The following is a 24,825-nucleotide window of genomic DNA, read 5'->3' on the forward strand; positions in this document are numbered from 1 at the left end:
ACTTTTCCTGTAAGTTTCATACAAATCTGTTCACAACTTTTTGAGTTACTTTGCACACAGATAAAGAAAGAAACGCAGACGAAAAACATAACCTCCTTCCTTGGTGGAAGTAAAAACAAGCATGATTTCAGAGGACTGCCGAAAACGATGCCTCACCTCGTCCACCTTGAGGTAGGTGGGGCTAATGATGCACTGCTCAAGGAGTTCCTTCAGGGCCTTGCTGCTCTCATCGGTAAGACTGAGATGGGAGAAGGCATCCCTCATGGTGTACAGGAGCTTGATGTCCGCACCCTATTGGAAACAAACCAAGCCAGGTTAATCCAGTCATCACCGTTAGTAACCTGTTGGTAAAAATTTTGTGAAACTACTCTGCTGGTATTTCAGAAATTCACCAACAGTACTTTGCCATGAGAATGATGCAAGTGAGATAAAACATATCTATATGAAACAGTATGAAAATCAATCACATAGGCTATTGTGATACATGAAAACGAAACTGTTGGGTTCATAAACGCGAATGCTTAAAGCAGAATTTACCAAAAACATAACATGTGGATTCAGAGGACACATACAGTGTATTTGGATGCATTCCTCTGTAAGAGAGAAGAGTAAATGCTTATCTCCCGGGCTTGTAAACCTGAAAGCCCCTTTGAGACCGATATTCTCCAGTTACTGGGAAGGGGAGTGGATTATCATTGCTAGACTCACTGTTCCACTGGGCTGGAGAGTCTTCACTAGGAAGTACATGATGGTGTTGGGGACAAGCAGCTCTCGGTCAGCTAGCCCTGAATTCCACCTGGATGGAAGAATTACAGACATAAAGCCATGGAAAGACTTGATATACCACCCAACAGAATATACAAACCCAGAATATTACCAGAGATGAAGGGAGCTTATTTGATTTTGTTAGGCTTTGAGCGTCTTGCTCAACACAAGTCTATCTAGTGCTTGAACAAATTCCTTTCATATCTAAAAGCTCCTGTCTGTACATTAATTTCACGGTAACATTATCAATGTTTCATCTGATTTCTCAAGCAAGATAGACATTCACAGGTTTGAGGTTACCATCCCTCTAACATTCTATTAGCACTTTCTTCACAACTGAAATTAGTAATGCAAGTGATTTTTTTTAATGATTTTTCTTTGAGCTCATGACATTTTCTCAATACGATTCATTTGACAGCCATCTATATTTCTGTTGAGTATCTATTTCATATGGTCATGTTTTTGTTTTTTAAGAATTTTATTTCTTTTTTAATGAAGAACTTTACATATATTTCTTTGATATGTCTGCATGTATATCTCCTATCTGTGTATACTTTGTACATCAAGCTTGTCACTCCCAAGGATTTGTATCGATATATTTTACTGAGGCAGCAATGGATTATTTTCTGAAGAGATAATTTGAACAGGAATGCTGACTTATTTCTTTGTTCCACCAATGATTTGAATCCAGTTCGAGAACTGACAGATTACCCTGATCCAAACTCACCAGGATTGACAGAGCTTGGCAATGTTGTGCTGCAGCTTGCTGGCTGAGTCTGGTAGGTCCAGGAGAACTCCTATGTCAGGTTGAAGCAAAAATATGAAATCACAGAAGAGAAAACTGGTCAAAGCCAGAATCGATTACAGTATCGCCCTAACTCCAAGGGCCTTACAATATACCATGCATACCTGTATTCATGAAAGATGTTGCTGATCAATACCGAATCATAGCTGATCTAGAATATGAATACCTGGTAGTAATTTAGGGAAACTCAGCAAAATTACAGTGAATGTGGACACTGGACTATGTATGTTATATATAATAGAATGGCAATATGGTAGTGCAGCTGCAAACATACCCTGCACATCATTTCCTTTTCACTCTTCCTATGTACCTCATGATAAAATGGTTGACTGTAAATCTGATTCCTTGTTCGTACACTATTGCTCTTACATATTAAGATTCTTTTGTTCTCAGCCTGTACTCAACATTTGTGATGTTAAAATCACATCAAGAGGCACAATAAGAAAAAAATAATAGGAATAGTAAACAACACTGTCATTTCAAAGCCAGCTCATAACTTTTCAGGTGCATAGCTGCGTGAAACTATAAGTGTGTGGGCAAATTCAAATATGATTTAAACTAAATCACGGCCCATGCTGAAAGAGGTATGAGAAAATATTGATTTCAGTGCTGAAAAGGGCCAACGCTGCTAACTGATAGTTAATGGGGATTACGTGCTGAGCACCAGTGGAAAAAGTCACACTACAATGAGGACATGATATCTGCATGGATACTTGCACTGATCAGACATCAACCACAATTCTATCTCACCATGCAAGATGGTCATTGTCTCCACCATCTTGTCCGGAGTGACCGGCTTCTTTGCCTCCAGGCAGCAGTTGCCCACGGTAACGATTCCTTGGAGGCATTTCAGTACTTCATCTAGGACAGACTGTATAAAGCAGGAGGGAAAGGGGTACAGTAAAGAATACAACCTTATTGGCCTCTGGTGGACTGCATGTTTTTTCATAAGTTTTTAATTTGATCCAATTCAATTCTTGAAACATCCTAAAATCAGAAATACTCCACTGGCCATTACACATTTTGCCATGATCTATGGCAAAAGAATTGAAAGCTAGATATGTCTGGATTCTAATAACAGGACTGTTGGAATAGATCGACTCAACTCAATGAGGGTTTGTGTTGACTTGACTTGATCCTGATTTTAGTTTTCTGGGGTGTCCCAGGTTCTGGGGGTAGGCAGCAGGTGGCTAGAATGTCCAACACCCGCTCGCATGAAATTCTGTTTAACCCATTGAGGACGAGTCCCGGGTACACTCAGGCAAAAGTCAATGGGAAATATCTGTTGAAGCAAAATCAGTCCGCCCTCAACGGGTTAATGGGTCAATGTGAGTCAGGTTGCATCTTACTTAACCATACTTAATTCAGAGGGTGTTAGGCATTACAATTGTGCCTGTTTGCCATATCTAACATGCAGATGGTTAACTTGGCTGCCCTTTGGCAATACTTCTTGAAGAGGGATGGAGAAAAATATGATTACATTGAACCCAAACAATCACTTCTCATCCACGACAAGGATGAGCATCAAAGTTTTCCGGCCTTCCTCCCCTCATAAAGCGATGTAGTGGCCATCACACCCTAATGGCTGATATCGAGAGCTGAGAACAAGACAGGCTTTAGCACTGTAAGATCTTTGAAATATACACCCTCCTGGTTCACAAATACTGTTACTTTTCCCTTGTGCATTTCTGCTTGTCTGCTTAGTAGCAGTGCAATGAACTTCAAATGGAGACATGCCCACAAGGAAGTTAAATTGATTAGAAATATTATTTACGATTAAAATAGTAGACACATTATCTGAGTTCTCATTAACCTAATCTTGCAGAGTACAGGAGTGAGCCACCACAGTATACACTGTTATGCTTCGGTTCAAAGAATGGAATGGAATGAACATGTGTGGGTGTGTCCCCATGAACATTTTGGGAAACAGGTTTGCAACTCCCTGACATCCTACCAATACATGAACAAAAATATGTGTGAACCATGATCTCACCTGCTCAATGGGGTCAGCCGATGGGTTGAGTTTGGCCAGGGTGCGGGCACACAGGTCAAACAGGCCACCCCATAGCTTCTCCTGCTGCTTTTTGGACACTCCTTCAAGCAAATCTCCAATGTTGAAGTCATCAGACTTTGATCTCTGAGGTGAAAAGAAGAAAATATTCTATTACCACAAGAAGTGTTGATATTACTAGTATTACTACTAGTACCTGGTATTACTTCTTCTATCACTACTTCAACTACTACTGCTTCTGCGGTATTTTCTACCCACCCTTCATTAGAATTGATGTATCTTCTGCGCAGTCATATCATGATATATATGGTTTGACTCTCTCTCTTGGGTGCAGGACTTTAATTGTGCATTCTACCTGAAGAAATGTGTTGTGACTTTGAACAAACCTACAGTCGCTAAGATTCACACTTTATACAGAGGATTCAAAGAGCAATCAGAAAGACTTTCTTTTGTGACCTACATGAAGAAATATTTGAATATCAAAGGGGCCTCTGGCAGACATGAGGATACTCAGCAGCTTTGCAATCCCAGGAGTTATGACTACAAATGATGTAAAAATGCAACTGCAGTTGTGACACTTCTCTCTTTTGTTGTGTCAAAGTTTTGATTCTAGTTTCTCACATGCTTGTCCTGAAACTCCAGAAAGAGCTGACAGTCCTCAGCTTGGCACGCTGCCAGGAACTCCTCCTTCTGTTTGCTGCAGGTCACCATCGCAACAGTCTCACAATGTCAGTTTACTAAGGAAATGAATAACCATTAAATAATGAAGCTTTGAGATCATGCTAGCATTTCTTTTTTAAATAAGAAAAACTAAACAGAACAAAACAAAAGTACATTGTAAGCACAAGACCTGGACTGGGATTTCACTATGCAAGAAAGGTAAGTTGATTCTGATGTCACAAAACTTTCTTTACAGTGAGAACATTCTATTATAAACTATAAAACCGGTGGATTTTCAAAGCCTTGAAACAAAAAAAAGTGACATCTTTGGATCATTAACGGAAAAGTTTCACACGTGACTGAATAAATACAAATAGATTACAAAAAGAACACATCAATCAATGTTCCTTAACAACCATCCCATTATTTAATGCAGGGAAATATATTCTTTCTGATTTTAGACTGATTGATAAGTGCTCTGAAAACTTTAGTCTCATAATCAAAGTAGTTATCACGATTAAATTAGTGCCTCATCTGGCAAAATTTTGAACTTATCTGAAAATCAAGTTACAACAGAGTACTGAGTTGTCTATGATAAAATTTTTCAGCTCAATCAAAGTGCAACTGCAAGTGGAATTTGCATTTGCAGTTGCATAGACCTCACTGCTGCAAAACACACTAGGTTCTGTGGAGTCAACTGGAATTTCAGAATCAATAGGGCAGGGGCAGGCGGCCACGGGATTCAAAACTGGCTGCAGTAAATATATGGCATATTTGAGGCAAAACCTTAGGTAGACTCTACCAGTAAACTTGTCTCATAGTGTTATACTTTTACAATTAACAAACTTCAGATCCTCAGGGTGATGATAGATAGAGGTGGAATGGTAGGTGACCAACAATGCGACACTGTAGTCTGCTCTACATTGAAACCGACACCTCTCTCTAGCTCTGTTCATAGCATTGCACGTACATGTAAAAAACAACTACACACACAGTTTTATGGCTTTAACAATTCGGAGTGTTTTTTCCAACATGTGAGTAAAATTGCAGGAAAATTGTGTCATATTTTAAGTTTCTATTGATAGAAAACATTAGGGTGTCGATGTATTAGACACTCAAACATACCCTCAATCATCCATCATGCATCATATCATACACCACATACACAGACGTAAGACGTAGTAGTAGGCCTACTCGCTTGACTTTGACTGCTTCGAGGATAGGACCGGACAGTGCAGTGCTTGCCCATTAAACAATAACTAACACCAAATATTACACGTGGGGCTACACACTACACTGTCGCCTCAATAGCATCGTCTTTTTCCTCTGCTCAAAAGAAACCCTCTTTATCAACCCCTCAAATCACATGCCTTGCTGCCTTCTACATATTCCTTTTTTCAAGACTTGACGTATTACATACTTACATTTCCTGTAAAACCACTCACGAGAAGGCAGTGTGCGATATCTTGAAAGCAAATGCAAAGTCGTCCAAGACGAGCGAACCATTATCATCAAAGACTTCGAAATCGCGCGCTGATTAATGACGTCATCAGAGCCAGCAGCAGGTGAGCTAGTCTAATTTCTAGACTGTAATGCTAACAAACATGTTCGCGGTGTAGGTGTACATTTCCAGAAAAATGCCGATAAGATGTATTAAATTCTGTTAATCACTCTTCAATATGTCCAACTTTCCAAGTATATCTTGCGATGTATCTCTGCTAAAGTACATACTGTATTCGGTAGATAAGAAACAAACGTAATTTCGAACAGTTTTGAACAAAAAAAAAAAGGGTCTATATGCTCTCCCATCATCTGTCTAGTATCTGTGCAGTGAATACGTCGTTCATGTTGATGGTGTAAACCACCTGAGATTCGAAAGTAAAAGATACAGTTACAATGTCATGCTCTACGAAACAATAATAACTCAGCTACTAAATGCTGGAACCATGCACGTAGGCCTACTTTAAATAAGATGAAACACGATGTGATCGGATAACATCATTCTGCATATACATTAAAATATGAACATGATGAAAACGTTCAACCCCTGCCTTTTGAAATCATACTGACTGCAGGTAGTGCTAAAAATGAGTCCATTAAGGTGGATGACATGTCTATGATGACTTTTTTTACACACATAGAAATGTAATTAAGATCCATATTTAGTGAAGAGCTGTAACCCACAGCCACAGGTCAACAAGGATCTTCAGATTTCCGAGGTAGAGGCATCACCTAATCTACGCGGAGTGTGATCAAATAATGTAACCCATAACACCTCATAAATTGCTGATCCTATACGTTCTTCTGTTCTGTGCATTGATTTGTTATGCAAAAGTCAAAATGAGAAAACATGGCGTGATATATTTTGGAGCCGTCCAAAGTTGAAAGTAAATATTACAATAAATATCTCACAGCTATACTATCATGGTAGACTCAAAGGTGACGCCGTATTTGCTGATCGTGAAACAAATTCGTCAAATCTATCTAAAGAAGCAAATTCATTAGCTACGAAGGAGTATTACATTGAACATCGCATGATTTATTTCAGTGCCGGTTACCATTTGTTGTGTGGCAAAATTCAGAGTGACATTCTACGCCATGCATGTTCACTCTTAAAACATCCGAGTCAGAACTGACCCGGAACTGGGTCCGAGGGGGTCATACACCGTTCCGGGTCCGAAATGACAAGGAATGGGGTCACATATGACCCATTCAGAGTCATGAATTGGGTCAGGGTGACCCCATTCGGGGTCTTCATAACCAAATTCCAAGTCATTTTTGACCCGGAACGGTGTATGACCCCAACGGACCCAGTTCCGGGTCAGTTCTGACTCGGATGTTTTAAGAGTGTTCAAGTTGACTACCGGTAGGCCCTATAAGGATAAAAGCAATAAAATCAGACTAAAAGTATGCTGACAAAATTTCCTCAAAATCGGAATATATTAAGATTTTGGTATTCTAAATGTTTCAATTTTTCATTCACCACAAACAGGGCTCGGCACTGACTTTTTTGTCTGGTGGTCCCATTTGGGCCACTAAATTCGAAATTTTAAAGGATTTGATGGAGAAAAAGCATGTATAGCAAAATAAATTGCAAGCGAGACAATCATTTTCTGAATCTTAGTTGCCCGATCAGGCCGCCAATTGGTGGTCCAACACAATTTTTTTAGTGGCCCTGGGCCACAGCTATATTACACACAAGAAGAAGCGCATGATAATGTTGTGACTTCACAGCTCACCCTTTGTGTAGGCCTATAAATACATGGGACACACACACACACACACACACATACACACATACATATACACATACACAATACTATTTTAGCACCTGTAATCTCTTTTCCTACTTATCGTTGCTATAATACAGTAATACCAAATTTTATGTGTTACGAAGAATATAATTACTCTTATTGTTTCCAACAAAAAGGGAAGTCTTTTAGTGAAGACTTGCAGTGTAATTCCATGCCTGGCAACTACACAGCCACCTGTACCTCTATTGACGACGTGGTTGTGACCAAAGCCACTTTTTGCATTTGTGAAACCAATGGAAGCTTTGAAATGGCGCATTTATCTATCTAATCAAAAGTGTTGATGACACCTCTTTATTCCTATCGAAACACGTACACTATCAATGCTTGGAGCCAACGTGAACTTTGTCATTCTAATAACAAGCGACCTTATCCCGCAAAAACGAATTTAACCGTTCAGCACAAGTATTAAGAACCAACCCTAGAGTTGCGGGTTTTTGTATATTTGTCGAGTGTTTTGTTTTGATTTGTTTTGTTTTGTAGGGCCTACACATTATATGCAAACCACTTATACCCTGTATAACCATACACACTGTATCTGCGATAACGTACAGTGACAAAGTCACAAACTCGTTAACCATCAAAAACATGATGGTACATTGCCGTTTCTGTTTCTCTTCCAATTTCCTTCCTTCTTTTTTGTCCTTTAATTTCACTTCCCCCATTTTTATTTTTCCTCCTCCTCTTCCCTTCTTTTGTTTAATTTGTCCAACTTTCCTTCTTTGACTTCTTCCATTGTTAATGACACCTGCCCTTTTCTTTTTCTTTTCTTCCTTGTCTCTTTCTTCTTGATCTTCTGTCGTTCTTCTGTTTCTTTTTTTTTCTTCTAATAACAACGAAATTACAGAAAGGGACTGCGTGTATATGAGGGGGAGGTCCGTAACTCCCCTCCCCCCGCCCCCTCCCAATTCTTTTTGGTAGCGCAGTGATTCTTCTTCTTCTTCTGATTATGTCTGCCTCCTTCAATAGACTGAAGATTCTTGCAGACTGGTGCTATTTACATTATAATACAATTTATTTACAGATATTTACAAGCACATAGAAAATTTGACGAAAATACTAGCCACTGTGATCAACCGTTAGACGGTTTCGAAATGATCCCACAGATGGCGCTGAAACAATTTCTGACGACAGGGAATTCCAGTTCCTTACAGTTCTTGGGAAGAACGAATGGCGATGCGATTCAGTTCTCGAATATGGTACCTGATAGGAGTGTGGTTGCGAGGCTCTCGTTAACTGAGTAGCCTGTTTGATGATATAGTCCTGTGCTGAAAGAGGAGTGAGATTATTGTGTATTTTGTACATCATAATTAGCCTGTCATTTTCTCTGCGCTGTTCCAGAGTGGTCCAATTAAGTTCTTGTAGCATTTTGGTGACACTCGAGGTGTTATGGTAGCGATTTAAAGTGAATCGCGCAGCTCTTCTCTGGACCATTTCCACTTGGTGGATTAGGTTCTTGGTAGATGGGTCCCAAACTGTGGAAGCATACTCAACAATATTGGTCGAACCAATGTTTTGTAAGCTGTGGCTTTAACATCAGAAGATTTTATGCGAAGATTGCGTTTTAGAAATGCAAGCACGTTATTGGCTTTATTGACAGTATTGTTGATGTGTTGGGTCCACTTCAAATCAGAAGTGATGGTGACACCCAAGTACTTCACGGATTCAACAGATTCAAGAGGGGCGTTATTTAGATGATACACGTGTTGCACCTTACTTCTTTTCCTGGATATCGTCAAAACCTTACATTTATCTGTGTTCAAATCCATCATCCATTTTTTCGCCCAGTCACCAATTTTGTTTAGGTCCTCTTGAAGATTTTGCGTATGATGTTGATTGTCGATAGTCATGTAAGAAATTGCATCATCAGCAAAAAGGCGAACCTTTGACGCGAGACCATCAGGCAAGTCATTGATGTAAAGTAGAAAGAGGCAAGGCCCAAGAACCGACCCCTGAGGCACTCCAGATCCTACCGCTACTGAAGAAGATTTAATACCATCCAAAACGACCCTCTGACTTCTTCCATTGAGAAAACTTTGAATCCATTTCAGATTTTTCCCCCTGATACCGTAGTAGTCCAGTTTACGTAAAAGCCGCTCATGCCCAACCTTGTCAAAAGCTTTTGAAAAATCCATGACTATAACATCCGTTTGACGTCCTGCTTCCAAGTTCCTATGTAAATCGCTTGTGAAACCAAGTAATTGTTGTTCACATGACATGTTCTTACGGAAGCCATATTGCAGGGGGAAAATGATGTTATTTTCGTCCCCGTGCTTCATAATTTTGCTGGCTAAAACGTGCTCCATTAGTTTACAGCAAATACATGTCAGCGAAATGGGGCGGTAGTTTACAGGAGTAGATCGATTACCTTTCTTGTAGACTGGTACAACATTTGCTTCACGCCAATCATTTGGTATTTCACTTAATTCATATGACAACCGGAATATATTGCAAAGAATTGGAGCCAGAATTTTTGCCAGCTGCTTCAAGACTCGTGGAGTTATACCATCCGGTCCAGGGGCCTTAAAACGTGTCTTCAAACCACAAAGTAACTTCTCTACACCCTTTGATGTAAACAAAATATCCTCCATTTCTTCAAAGTCTGAGGTTTCCGGTAGTAAGTCATTCGGTATGGGAGTTTCCTTGGTGAAAACACTTTTGAACTGTTGGTTCAATGCTTCAGCTTTTGCAATTGGATCAGTGATCGTAATACCATCACTTTTCAGTTCTCTTATTCCTGTATTATCAGTTCTGTTGTGTTTGATGAAGCCCCAAAATCTCTTCATACTCTCAAATTCTGTGGTATCTTCATCGATAGAAAAAAGAGATTCCACATAATTCCAATAAGCCCTCCTTAGCTCCTGTTGCAGTGATTTCTTAACTGCTTTCAACTCTTCCTCCAATTGAAAAGGGACTACCCCGTGGTTTCTCAATTTCATGTTCCGACTTTTTTTGTTCAACCTATCTCTCCTTTTGATCAACCTTTTAATCTTGTTTGAAATCCAAGGTATGTCATTCTTTTTGGAGGTCATCTTATGTGGAACAAACTCTGTCATTCCCTTCTCTATTCCATTCTTGAACATAACCCAAGCCTCATTCACTGAGCAAAAATCAAGCTTATCTTCAATTTCCTTGCCTACACCTTGCATGAAATCAGCAAATTTCTCCCAATCCGCTTTGCTGTAGATGTTAATTTTCCTTCTTGCTAGCTTCTAGCTTCTGATTGTGTTGTGCTGCTGGTGAACTTCACTTTTCCCCCCTTGACAATAAAGGGTGGAGTGAAACCATATCGCGACACGTTGAAAAGAACGGTCTGCCCCGCCCCTACCTTCTCCAGAGCACGCACTGTCTGTCTTGGGCAGGTTGTAGTGGATGGGGTGGTGCATTGGGACAAAACAGCAGCGACGGCGCACAGTGGGCCAGAGAGATACCAAAGTGCGCCAAAAGTCACTTTGGGCACTTGGGATTTTTTAATTTTTGACATGCGCTCTTGAGAGGTAATGCTTTGAAGAATATATCATTAAAATATTTGAATCAGGTATGTACATTAAAGGGGTATATTTCCTACCTGAAGTAGCAAAATACAATATTTTAAGAGTTTCAAAGCAAATTGTAACCTCTTTAATAAATAAATAATTTCAACATGTAGTTTTTGAGATATCAACCTGTAATTTCTCCCACATATTTCTCAGAGTTCATTTTACGTTATGAATGCCATAAAAATGCAAAGAATCTTAATGTGCATGAACATTTTACGCTAAATATCCTGGAAAAGAGGCTAATTATTTGTCTTTTTAATATACCCGAATGAAAAGTTTAGATTGCCACGGATTTCCAACTAAATTCTATTACCACCACATTCCCTGATGTCTCAGCTTTAAGCTGATACCAGATTTGGCTGCCACCTTTTGCCACTTTTTGTGTTAGAGCCGATTTTCCGCGACACATTACGCCTATTTTGGACCTTGTAGCCGCTTAGGAATGCTGTTATATCATACGGGGCCGCATGAGGGCGGCATTTTTTTTATTCATTAATTTTTTTCTCGCACGTTAAAGACACAGAAACATGAATAACACTGAATAAGAGGCAAACAGAGTTATAAAATACATGTATAGGGCTAGTCCGGCACCTAAAAGACCCCTCCTCCGAAGATAAAAGAGTACATAATTGCACATAGCCAAGGCCATGTAGCCATATTGTCCATAATTGTCAATGCCACTACTGTAAACATAGCTATTCCCACTGCGATACATATTGTATGGACACCTAAATACATGTACTTCGATGCTACTCTTGACATATGCAGATAGACCGTTAAACACCAAAACACAGATATTTTATTCTCATCAGGTACTCGTTGGAAGCAAAGACTGTTGCTTTCCGGCCGCTCAGCAAAGTGTATAGTATCGCAGTTTGTGAATCCGATTGCAGGTCAATGTCATCCAGACATTGCTCGCGTGATCCTCATCGGATCATGCCTGACATGTCTGACATTGACCTGATAGGCGACCAATACAAGTCGGATTCATCAGACTGTGATCCCATACACTTTGTGGGTTGTCGGAAGCAAAAAAAAACTTTACTTCCGACGACTGATGAGAAAAAAAAATCACTGTGGAACGTGGATGAATTTATAATTTCATATGATTGTGATTTCGATAAATTTTTCATTAAAAAAAAAAATATTATTTTAGCTTTTCCAAGTAAACTTTCATACACGGCAGACTCATTCTTAGCTAAGTCACAACCTTTCATTTTCCTGATTACTGACTTCACAATTTGTTATCCTTCCATTTAAATTAGACAAAATGGTTTTTGCGCTTGTATGAATTGATATGGCATAGGCCTAAGATTATATATGAAGTAGAGAGATAAGAACTATATCGGAGATTGATTTTATATCGCGCATTTATGTCCTGCTATAGAATAAAGTGAAAAAATTCACCCAAACGTACAGCGTACATCATAAACTTATATTCTAACTAGTTTACACGGACAACAGTATCATTTTGCAGTACGTGTGTAATATGGAACTTTCAGCATAAATTCGATTCTTTTAACGAAACCCGAATGTTTATACACTTTCTATGACATGTAAGCATCGTGTATTCAATGGTAGTAGATAAGCAGTGTCAGTGAAGGTGAAAAGATAAATTAATCTTTAAAGAAAAAAATAACAGCCTAAGATTTGCATTGCTTTATTCGTCATTTACAGACAGATTTTTGGTAGCCAATGAAAAAACAGCATCACAGTGACGTCATATGAGTTTGAAATTATGTTTAATCAATTCTACGCCCCTAATTACCCTAAAACACCAAATTTGGGTAAAAAGAAACCACGGAATATAATTTTGGCGCACTTTGAGCTCATTCTGGCCCACTGTGCGGCGAGGCTATTCGTACCAACTGTGTGTTATGTATGCGGGTATGCAGCCTACAGTATTACGTGGCACAACGAAAATGGCGAAGTTTCCGAGGCTTTTCTCCCGTGGCGTGACCACGTGCATTGTAACTGTACTTTTGGTAAGTTGTCACACTTGTTTTCACGTTTGCAGCTCATTCAAAGTGAATTGGTTGTTTTGCAACGGAAATTGTCGATATGGGGTGATATTCTATGCGCAAAATTGACATTCTAGAACTTGGTAGACGGGTCGAGTTTATCGTACGCGCTTGAGCAGGTGGACCACAACAGACTCGTCACATCGCATCGGCTCCCGCCTCCTTCATGACGGGGAAGTTGCTGGGAGTGCAACTCGCGATATGTCCGATATAGCTGCAGTTTACTAGTACTTCCAAGCTTCGCGCGTCGTCGTGTTCATTAGAATACTGTTCATGTTGTCGGAATGTATTCAGGTGTTACTACTAGGTCTAGAAAGTAGTAGAATGTATATCTGCATAACAGGAAAAAATGCAATGACAAATCAGTTGAATAACGTTGAGAAGGTCTTTTTCAATGGACAATGCTGAATGCACAACAAAGCTCTAGACTAGTCTATTCATAATCCTCATAAATAAATATCTTTCACATTATGCAAATCTAGCTACATGTAGTTTTGAAACTTGGCTCTCTCCTGCTTCTGCTTTTAATGTCAACAAGCTATCTCAGGAGGTAATGTAAATTAAGTGCCATGAATTAACTAGGTCTAGTTGTACAATTTACTGAAAAAGTGGATATTTTTCGCACGAGTTATTTTTCATGCTCTGTTGACGTTGAGTAAGAGAATTTTGTATTTAATTTTGAGGAGCCAATCAAGACAGTGGTTTAAATATATCCAGGATTAGGAAACAAAAAGTATTCACCTGTTTTGTTTTGTTTTGTTTGTTTTTTGGTGTGTGTGTGTGTGCGTGCGTGTTTGTGTGTGCTTGTTCTAGTTGCATAAAATACACATTAAAAATCTACTTTTACATCTTGGGATTTGAAATTTATCTTGATTGGAAATCATATTTGCAGTCTTAGCCAAGAAAGTTGCTAGATTTTGTCTGTGTAAGATTATATTTTGAAGCACAAAAGGTAAGAACCCCTGGATGTCACAGGTATTTGCCATATTTCATTAAAAAAAAAAAGACATATGTACACAATGGCACAATGGATTGATTTAATAAGCAGCCAATGCTCATTATGTGTCTCGTCTTTTTTTCTATCTAATGTTTCACAAATTATAATGGTAGATACAAGCAGCAATCACGCAGGCAAAGAAGAACTCCAACCGCCGGTTTGTCACCGATGTGAGTGACGTAAAAGAGATGAAGAAGGAGCTAAGGACACACAATAATGTCATGGTACTCTACTCCTCGAATGGTAAGTATCAGCTAAACATATGATCCCCAACTGTAGACAAGACGAGAAACATAGTTTTGGAGTGGGATTTTTACCTTTGGTTGTAAAATGGTAGCCGAGTCGTCCTTGTAAGGTAATTCTAAAAAAGTTTCTTTGCTGTCGGCCTGTCACTCTGCCTCATTTCTAGAATTTTGTTCGATATTTTAGAATTTTCTTTCTTTTGTACTTGTAAAGAGTCAAGCATAACATTTCATGCAGCCACGGAGCCTAGCTGTGAATCATGTAACATCAACTGACTTGCTGTCATTTGTGCCCCTTTTCTTTTCTTTTTTCCTTTTTTTTTGGGGGGGGGGATGGGCTTGGGTTGATAAATATTGTTGCTTGCTGTTTTTAAACAAAAAAAGGGTGTAATGATGATTACCAGACCTATGTTGCATGATTTTAATGTTCTTATAATTCAAAACTTGTTCTCTTTCCGATACATTTCCCTTTAAATCATCAAGTCCAACAAAACAAAGTTTGGCCAATATTTGATATCAAAGATGACAATAAAAAGCTCTCTCCACACCTTCTCTTGGTGTATAATGCCATGCAGCTCCCAGCCATTATTTTATTATGTACTTCTTATCATCTTTAGAGAAAAATATATAAAAACTATTTTTTATTTATTTTACATTTCAATAGACTCTGATAAAGTATTAAAATGTATTGCAATCATTGCTCTGATCTATGAGAAACATTTATTGCATGACTTTTATCCTTTTAAGTTTCTATACCTTTGAACTCTGATGTCAATAAAGTTTTGTGTTATTGCTCTTTTATAGTTTACTTAATATTTTTTGTATGTGTGTGAGTTTGTTTGTGTGAGATGAAGGAAAGTTTAATGTAGTAAGAATGATCAGATGAGTGAATACTCAGCCATTTTATTTCTTCACATAGTTTTACCTTTCTTGCTATACAATTTGACGATATTTCCATCTCCATGGAGGTCAACTCGTCTCAAAATCCTAATGATATTTTATTTTCTTATTTTGACTAGCCAAAGCTGCTGATAGCTGGATGGATATTTACAGCGATGCAGCAGCAGAGCTGAAAGGACTTGCTACACTCTTGTTTGTTGACTGCAGGTACGTTTGTGGGAAATCGCAGATTTACATTTGATGGTATAGAAACTACATGTTTACAGACTTTGCATTGTTATTATCATTATTACGTGATACAGTAACAGCTCATTCCATGCTCTACTGTTTGGGTTCTCTTTTGCTTTTTTTTTTTTTTCTACCTCTGCCCAAAGGGTGCAAAAGGATTATGTTTTTGTGTTGTCCCTTCATTCAGAGTTGATTGAAGGTCAGTTCTCGGTCAGTGCTCAATCTGTTTATATCATGAAAATGTAAATGAAAGGGTATGATTTTGTGGTGGATACAGTGATTGCATGAGAAGTGAAAGTATCCCAGTCAGCTGTGCATAGCGGTCTCATGGTTTCGTGGCATTTGCTCCAGTGACAAGTGCTGACATGAAATGTATGCACACTATTAAGCCAAAGATGAATTCTACCCACAAACATAACCATAATCCTAATCCAAGTCCTCACATCAAACTAAACCTTAAAGGGGAAGGCTAGTAACTGATCAGTGGGAATCAGTGGAAATGCTGGGAGATGATTGTTCCAATCCTTATGGGATTCATTCAAGAGCTCATCTATTGTTGTGTGAAAATGATTTGCTTCAGAATGGTCTCATATTCAAGTCATGTGCAGTTTAATGCTTCCAGGTTAGCATCCCTGGTCAGTGACGGAGCATTAATCTGCACATTATACTTGAATATGAGACCGTTCTGAAGCAAATCATTTTCACACAACAATAGATATACAATGAACTCTTGAATGATCCCATAAGGATTGGAACAGTCATCTCCCAGCATTTCCACAGATTCCCACTGATCAGTTACTAGCCACCCCCTTTAAGCCAAAGATAAATTCTACCCACAAACATACACTGTAACCATAATCCTAATCCAAGTCCTCACATCGAACTAAACCTTAAACCCTATCACAAGCCTAACTCCTAACCCTATTAAGTCCTTGGAGAAAATAAGACCAGAGCAATTGTCGCAAGAGCAAATGTGTCACCGATCTCATTGTTCTATTTCTTTATTTCTACTGTGGTCATATAGGAGACGTGCAATTTAAATCTTTCGTAGAACACTTTGGGCAAGAAGAATATGCTACAAACACATTTATGAAGCTTATGTCATGCTAAGAAGTTTCACTGATATGTTCAAAGTGATAACTGTAAACGTTCTATCAATTGATAGTGAGTTCTGTTGTGTTTTTCATTGAACGTTCTAAGATGGAGAAAGCTTTGAACACTACCTCATGTATAGGGCCATAGTCTCTTGAAAAAAGGATTCACTCCAATTAGACAGTTGTTCTTTGATAATTGTCTTGTGTGCTTGCATGATCTGAGCTTGTATACAATGTGGATCGGGCTTTAGTTTCAGCCTTTGTTTTAAATTCTTGGCGTAAGATAAAAGGGTACAAAATCTCTGTTTCCCGTGCTAGTGATTACACTGTGTCATGATGTAATCAAAGAACAACAGAGTTCCACTGTACGCTCATTTTGAAAGATATTTGAAGCAACAGGACACTTCTCATTCAATTTCCTGCGTTGCATGTGTGGTTCTGAAGCAATACATTCAAGATGGGGAAACGGTTTTCTGAGCCACTACAACATGAGGAGGAAGAGGTATTACTCATGCTTCCCCTCATCTGTTGCAAGGACAAAGGAGTGTGTACCAGGGAATTGAAATGGGGGGTGGGGAGGGGGTGGGGGATACCAAAGGGCCCTTCTTTGATGAAGTCCCCAATCTAGATTTGACTAATGATAATTTATGATGGGAATACATCCTCTCAGTGTTCAACCATGCATAGCGTGTGTTTCACTTTTATAGAGTCTTGTCCACTTTCATTGGGAGAGTTTCGTGGTTGCTGATAATTGTACATGACTTAGTGGATTAAGTCGCTGACACACTCAAGATTCCATATATGGTTTTTTGGTTTTTCTTTCTCTCTCTCAAATTCCTGGGCAATTGTATGGATGTGATAAAGGCCAAAACAAGAGATAGTGGTAGTGCGAGTAATATGGCTTGATGTAGTTTCAATACAGCAAAAGGAAATGAATAAACCCATAGGCTAAGTAAACAAGTTTACAATTAAATGATTTCACTATATAAATTTAGGAAAGTAAGACTGATTTTGGAAGACTATCATGTTTGAGAAAACTCTTGCATTTGATTGAAGATGCTGTTGTTCAAGAAATAGTAAATGGTCTTCATAAATACTAACATTTTGTGTTTTGTCGAAATGCAGTTGTGGCTAACGCAGCATGGATCAAAATCTCTATGAATTGCATTCAAGGTATTATACATTAATTCCAGAATTTGATCTAGTGCCAGTGGGGCTAGAGTGACATGTTGTGTATTTATGTAGACCATATTAAATGTAACAAATATTGCCTCATCTATTGGGGCGATATTGCTGTAATACAAACACTTGGGAGTTATTAAATGTTTTGGCCCAGCTCTATGTGTGTTGGGGAAAATATAACTCCCTCTGGGCTTTCAAGTTTGATATTTTTACACCTAAGTTCATACCTCGTAGGCAATGTCTGTGTATTATTCTGTCAAGTGCTTATAATAGGGAGTATTTTTAAAAACAAATAGCAAACAAATGAAGGAACAGTTGATAGTGAAGACAATGAAACAGGACTACTGTTATAATATCAAGTTACTGTGAGATGTCATAGGTATGAATCCAACTGAACTTTTGAGACGATGTGAATAACACATGTAACTTAAATTTTTTTGATAACTTTTTATTCATTATTGCTACATTGTTGTCATTTTTTTATTCCTTTCTCCAAATTCAGACATTAAAAAGGGGGTCTCAAACTAATTTGAGATTTGCCTGATGTGGCAAAACAGAAATTAATCATTCATTGTTTGGAAATATAAGTACAGTGTATGAAAGCATAATAAAGAGACTAAAACAGAAGAGTTGAGCATCGATTAATGCACTACCAGTGCTATCTGATGGCTAGTGGCTGGGGCCACAGACTTGGTGCCTTGTGAATCACGGCATCCCATTCATCACTGTTTGATTACTACCATCATGTCTGTCAGGAGCCATTAATAACCCATTAGCTGCAGCCCTGTCCTGTGTGTGTGTGTGTGTGTCTGTAAACTGCACAGTTTGCATATTAATTCAGTGTGCCTTCCTACCTGCAAGATGCCTTTTTTTAATGTTTTAAAGATGCTTTTTACTCTTAACATGGAATTTCGATCTTTTGCTCACTTGCTCAGGACTATAAATTGCAACTGTACTGTGGGTAAGATATACCTCTACATCTGGCAGCAGTATGCATTGATTTCACACTCTTCTCAGATGATTTATCATGTATTCAATTGATCTGATGTAACATAGCCTCAACGTTTTTGAAGGGATTTTTTTTAAATCTCAGAAATACATAATTTTATGAGTCAGTAGCTGGAAATTCTAATTTTTTAAGGGTGGGGGGGGGGGGGGGACTCCATTCTGTGTTAAAGGACAAGTTCACCTTCATAAACATAAGGATTGAGAGAATGTAGCAATATTAGTAGAACACATCATTGAAAGTTTGAGGAAAATCGGACAATCCGTTCAAAAGTTATGAATTTTTGAAGTTTTTGTGCAGTAACTGCTGGATGAGAAGACTACTGCAGTGTGTGAATAACTTAGATGTCACATGCGTACAACAATATAAGGAAAATATAAAGAGAATTTCACAAAATTTCATCTTATGAAAAAAGTTCACATTCCCCCGACTCGTTACCGACAAATGTTATGGGTAATATTATTCCCCCTGCCTTTAGAAAGAGTCAAGTCAAGTGCTCTTTTATTATGTGAAAAAAGTGAAAATATGTTGAATTTTCTTTATATTTTCTTTATACTGTTGTACGCATATGACTCACAAGCTGTAGTAGTCTCTTCATCCAGCGGTTCCAACACAAAGATTTTAAAAATTCATAACTTTTGCATCGATTGTTCAGTTTTCCTCAAACTTTCACTGATGTGTTCTACTAACATTGTTGCATTCTCTCAATCCTTATGTTTATGAAGGTGAACTTGTCCTTTAAATCCAGCTTTATACTAAGAAGAGAAATGTCAAACAGAACAGTATAAGTTTCATCGAAATTTGACCAAAAGCAAATTCTCTAATGAGTCAAGGAGCTTTGTGTTTGAAGCTCCTTGATTGAGTTGACTACATGTAACTGCAGTCATAATTGCTAACTGATAACTTTTTACAGCTCTGTAAGAATTTTCCCAAATTGAATACTTTCTTCTTCTCAAACTCAAATTTGACCTACAAATAAACAAACAAACTAAATTCAGTGAAGATTTGTCTGTAAGCAATTTGGAGACTACTTAGTAATAGAATCATGACAGTATCAAATCATTTTTTTTTTTATATTGTGAGTGACTGTGACCTTTATCACTTGCGTGGGAAAACATAGAAAAGTTGATGTACATTGTACATCTAATTCCGTAACTTGCCAGGGAGACGTTTACATATTTCACAACTTTTTTATTTTCTGTCTGAATTTGATGATACATTCACTGTGTTTTCACTTGTATAAATTCTAATTAATGTTTACTTGTGTACATGGACTGAGTTATATTGGAAAAATGTTGTTAAAGGACAAGTTCACCTTCATAGACATGTGGGTTGAGTGAATGCAGCAATATTTGTAGAACACATCAGTAAAAGTTTGGGGGAAATCGGACAATCAGTTCAAAAGTTATGAATTTTTAAAGTTTCTACTCAGTCACGGCTGGATGAAAAGACTACTATAACTTGTGATGTCACATGAGTACAACGATATAAAGAAAGAATAAAGAAAATCCAACATATTTCCATTTTTCTCGCATAACAAAAGAACACTTGACTTCTCTCTTTCAGAAGGCAGGGGGAATAATGTTACCCTTAACATACGCCAGTAGCAAGTCGAAGAAATGTGCACTTTATTCAAAAAGTAAAATTTTGTGAAATTCTCTTTTTATTTTCCTTATATAGTTGTACGCATGTGACATCATACACTGTAGTAGTCTTCTCTTCCAGCAGTGACTGTGCAGATACTTAAAATATTCGTAACTTTTGAATGGATTGTCCAATTTTCCTCAAACTTTCACTGATGTGTTCTGCTAATATTGCTGCATTCTCTCAATCCTTATGTATGTGTATGAAGGTGGACTTGTCCTTTAATTGAACTCTGAATGACTTCACACAGGCCTGATAATGTTGATTTTATTTTAACAATGTATTTTGAAGGAATTCTGTATTCTCATTTTGTCTGTTTGAGATGATATTATTGATGACTTGGCATATTTTCCTCGAGCCTTTTAAGCCAAATTTTTCTTGGAAATTTCCCCCCTAAAGGGCAGGGACATGGACTGTTATGTCAAGCCTTGCCATTAAAAGCGACACATTTGCCGCATCATATGCGTATTGTCACCTGCTGCTGTTTGTGCAGAATTTGTTGACACTCGGCCAGATATCTACGTGTTTATCGACACTATTGGTCTTTGTGCATGCTGCTCAATTGCTTGCTTGATTTTTTTTTTCATTTTATTTTGTTAGACTCTCCTGATAACAGCCATGTCTTCTAGACTCTGTATCTCATCACAGATGTTACAAGAAATTGTCCCTTTTTGTGAGACCTTTTGGTGATTATTTACTCTACAAATTCATCATTTTTCATATCTGCTTCTGAACTTTAGGCATGTAAAATGCAGTACTGGTACTTGAGTAGATGCAATGTACAGTCTGAAATTAAGACTGTACTAGCAGCATTTAGCTGACACCTACATTGTATGTATCCAATGCAAGGTGAAATATGTTTACTTTGATGTAGGCAGATTGCAGAGATATATTGTTTCTCTCTAGAGAGCACTGGGCTTCTCATGTTCTACGGGATGGTATAGTTTTGGTTGAGAACTAATTTCAGGTTTCTAACATTTTTTGGTGAGATAATGAGAAACCTCTTATGAAATATGAAAGAGCATGTAATTCTATGAGGAATTCAACGTTTATTTGATGAAAAGTGGTTTTGAAATGGCTGAGATATAAAAAAAGAGCGATTCTAATAAAGTGTGGGACCCACACTTTATTACAATCGCTTTGTTTTACTTTGTTTTTGGATGTTTCAGTTTAAAAAATTCCAAACCCGATTTTCATCAAATAAACTTTTTCCTCTTAATTCCTCTTAAAATGGTATGTTCTGTCCTGTACTATATCATAAGTGTTTTCTTGGTTTCTCGCAAAAAGTTAAAAGCCCATTTCTCATCTCCACCAATACTGTACCATTCCTTTAATGTGATACAATGGCAAAACAGACCTTCAGCACAGAAATGTTGACACTAAAATACACGCAGTACATATCTGGTTTCTTTGCTAATCTCTGTCTCTCACAATATCATCTCTTGTGACATTGTTCGTGGAGCATTACCTGCAATTCCTGCTGTTTTAGATCTTAATTTTAGGATCATTCTCACTGGGAATGATTACCATGTACACTTACAAGGTTCAAAGTTGCTACATGAACAGTGTAAATGTGTGACCTTGTTTTTCACACTGCAATGAATAAGTATGAGTTGAGAGCACATTAAAAAAAAGGCACAAATTTTGTTGCCCTGATATGCATGCGCTGTTGGTTAGAAGTCTGCTGCAAGCATGATATTAACAAGAGCCTAGCCAGTGAGTTGCTCCCTTTTTTGTGTTTTGGCTATGGGGAAGAACCCAAACAGTTAGTAGAAGCCAAATGACAAAACAACAAACAAAAACAAACAAAGAATCCAATTCTGCAGTGGGTATTCTTATTGCATGTTGATGCCACAATCTTCATGTGAAATTGGAAAAATTTCACTTTAATAAGTCTGTAATATTCTGATGATATTTCTGGTGGAGTGTGTACAGTTACCTACAAACTGTAGCAACTTTCACCAAAATGCCATGCTCTTTCTTATGTCAGAAGTTTTTCTTTTTAGTAGTGATTAGCTCTGGTGTAACTTTGTATGTGAAGTGATCAATCTGTCTTTGTCAATTGTGTAATGACTATTGCAAGTATGAGATCTGGAACCCATTAATAAAAAGATGATATGATACATGTAGCAACTCTTGCTTGAATGGCAATTGTCATGGTAATGACAAGAATCTAGCTTCCCGATTCATAGGTTGTTGCTATTGGAAGCTGCCATTCCAGCAAGAGTTGTCATTTCAGCAAGAGTTGCCATCCTAATATACAGGCTGTATATCTTTTTATGAAATGGGGCCCTGATGTCCCATAAGTCAGTTCTTAATCATGTGATCAATGTGATCCCACTGCAGGACAAATTTGGGGTTTTTCTAATTTTATACATGCATCATTGGCCCTATACTGGAGCTCTTCATCAAGATGGTGCCAATGCATCATCATTTATCCTTAAAGGGATGGTATGATTTTGGTTGAGATAGGGCTTCAGGTTTCCAACTTTTTTGATGATATACTATATTATATTCAAATAATGAGAAACTCTTAACCTCTTTTGATGATAAATGAGGAACATCTTATGAAATACAAAAGAGCATTGTAATACTAAGAGGAATTCAAAGTTTATCTGACGAAAATTGTTGCTGAAAGGGCCGAGAGTTCCAAAGCAAAGCAATCCTAATAAAAAGTGTAACCCACATTTTATTAGGATTGCTTTGTTTTATGTTGTTTTTTGGATATCTCTGCCATTTCAAAACCGATTTTTAGCAAATAAACTTTGAATTCCTGTAATTATTGTATGCCGTGTAACATTTTATAAAGTGGTTTCTAAGTATCTTGCAAAAAAGTTAAAAACTGGATCCTCACATCAACTAATTATACCATCCATTTGACATTAACTCTCCTGTGTTCTTTCACTGTGACAGCATATGTGGGGGTAAAAACAGACGAAGACAGCAGTTGATTTTTTTATTCATGAATTTTATAATATTTTATGTCATTATAATGGTGATGATGATAATGATGATTATTAATGTTATCATTAATTCAGGACATAATGCATGTATAATTGTGCTGTCTGTCTCTATGATGAAGTATGCTCATTATTGGTATATCATGTTGTTACAATAGTCACTGACACTACGTCAGAGCTGGAGTGGCGGCCCCAGCTCTGTCAAATAAAAATGGCAAGATTGAAATGCCAAAATTGAAGTGCCAAAATTGAAATGCCACACATGTGTATCTCATTGATCTAAATGCAGACAAAAAGAAATTATGCCCTAGGGGGGCGTCAGGACATGCATGGTCAATGAATCAAAGTGATAATATGTCCCATTGGTTTCCCTTGAGTGGGACCAGTAATGATTTAAAAGAAAATGCCGCTCCTCTACTTCAACCTGATCTCTCTGTTTTTCCTCTACTCTGCAAAATGGGTCTCGCATTTGTACCTATTACTGGTGATACAGGGCATTTTCTGTCATTGCTCCAGTTTTTCGGAACAAACTTCCCTCCCACACTCAAAATGCTCAAAGTGTTGTCATGTTGAAATCAGTGCTCAAAACTCACTTATTCAAGCAGTTTTCTCTTTCCGGCAGTATACATCACAATATTGGTTATGACATTCCATATTTTAATTCACCATTAATTACTGTTCTGCATCGATGTGCATTGAAATGACCTCATTAGGTGTTATATAAATGTTATTTGTTGTTATTATTATCATCATCATCAAGAATGAATAAAGTTAAGCCAACCAAGCAGAACAGTGAAAGTAGAATTTTGCATATCAGATACATTGTAGGAGAGTGAGCAAAAGATCAAAGTGTAACTGTTAACTGCTCCTCATGTTGTTTAAATGATACACTTATATCAATCAGAATCTTGCACAAAATTAAAGTTGGTGATATATATGCTATCTCACAATTCTCTCGTCAGTTGAAGTGTGATAAAGGTACCATTTAATCACCGTCTTGTCAGTGAATATGCAACCTTATCTCTTTGTCTACTTTCACAAGCCGCCATTGCTAAAACTCCAGAATAATTTGATGCTGATGACATCATTCAGTTATATTCTGTTCTGAAGTCGTACTATCATAAGAGGAAAATGGAACCGAGGTTTCACTGTAATGTTTACCTCTGAAGAGGGATTTCTGTGCATGACTCACAGCCGCCCATTTAGCGCGGTATTACTGATCACTTTGGTATGATATCATTATTATTATAACCATTTTTCTCATTCTTCATCTGCAGCGATGCCAAGAAGCTGTGCAAGAAGATGAAGGTTTCCCCATCACCGTTTGCTCTCAAACATTACAAGTGAGTCCTCCTCAGCCATGGTGAATTGATTTAGCTGTGCCCAATGATAATGCCAGATAGTGATGATGATGAAAATAGCAGTAGTAGTAGACATTGATGAAGTAATATCAGTAGTTG

The 24,825-nt window shown here is 37.8% G+C and overlaps 1 protein-coding gene across 1 annotated transcript in view; it reads left to right on the forward strand.

Annotated features, from left to right (window-relative positions):
• Positions 1-13,013: 13,013 nt before the first annotated feature.
• LOC139725986 (protein disulfide-isomerase A5-like) overlaps positions 13,014-24,825 on the forward strand; it is a 49,298-nt gene continuing 37,486 nt past the window's right edge. Inside the window, exons 1-4 of the mRNA XM_071637069.1 lie at positions 13,014-13,076; positions 14,223-14,352; positions 15,371-15,458; positions 24,643-24,708. Coding sequence (XP_071493170.1) covers positions 13,014-13,076; positions 14,223-14,352; positions 15,371-15,458; positions 24,643-24,708 — 347 coding nt within the window. The remainder of the gene's footprint in view (positions 13,077-14,222; positions 14,353-15,370; positions 15,459-24,642; positions 24,709-24,825) is intronic.

The sequence above is a fragment of the Diadema antillarum genome, unplaced genomic scaffold (genome assembly GCF_040938485.1).
Source record: "Diadema antillarum isolate AM-2024a unplaced genomic scaffold, OU_Dant_1.0 seq00000069_RagTag, whole genome shotgun sequence".
Taxonomy (NCBI): domain Eukaryota; kingdom Metazoa; phylum Echinodermata; class Echinoidea; order Diadematoida; family Diadematidae; genus Diadema; species Diadema antillarum.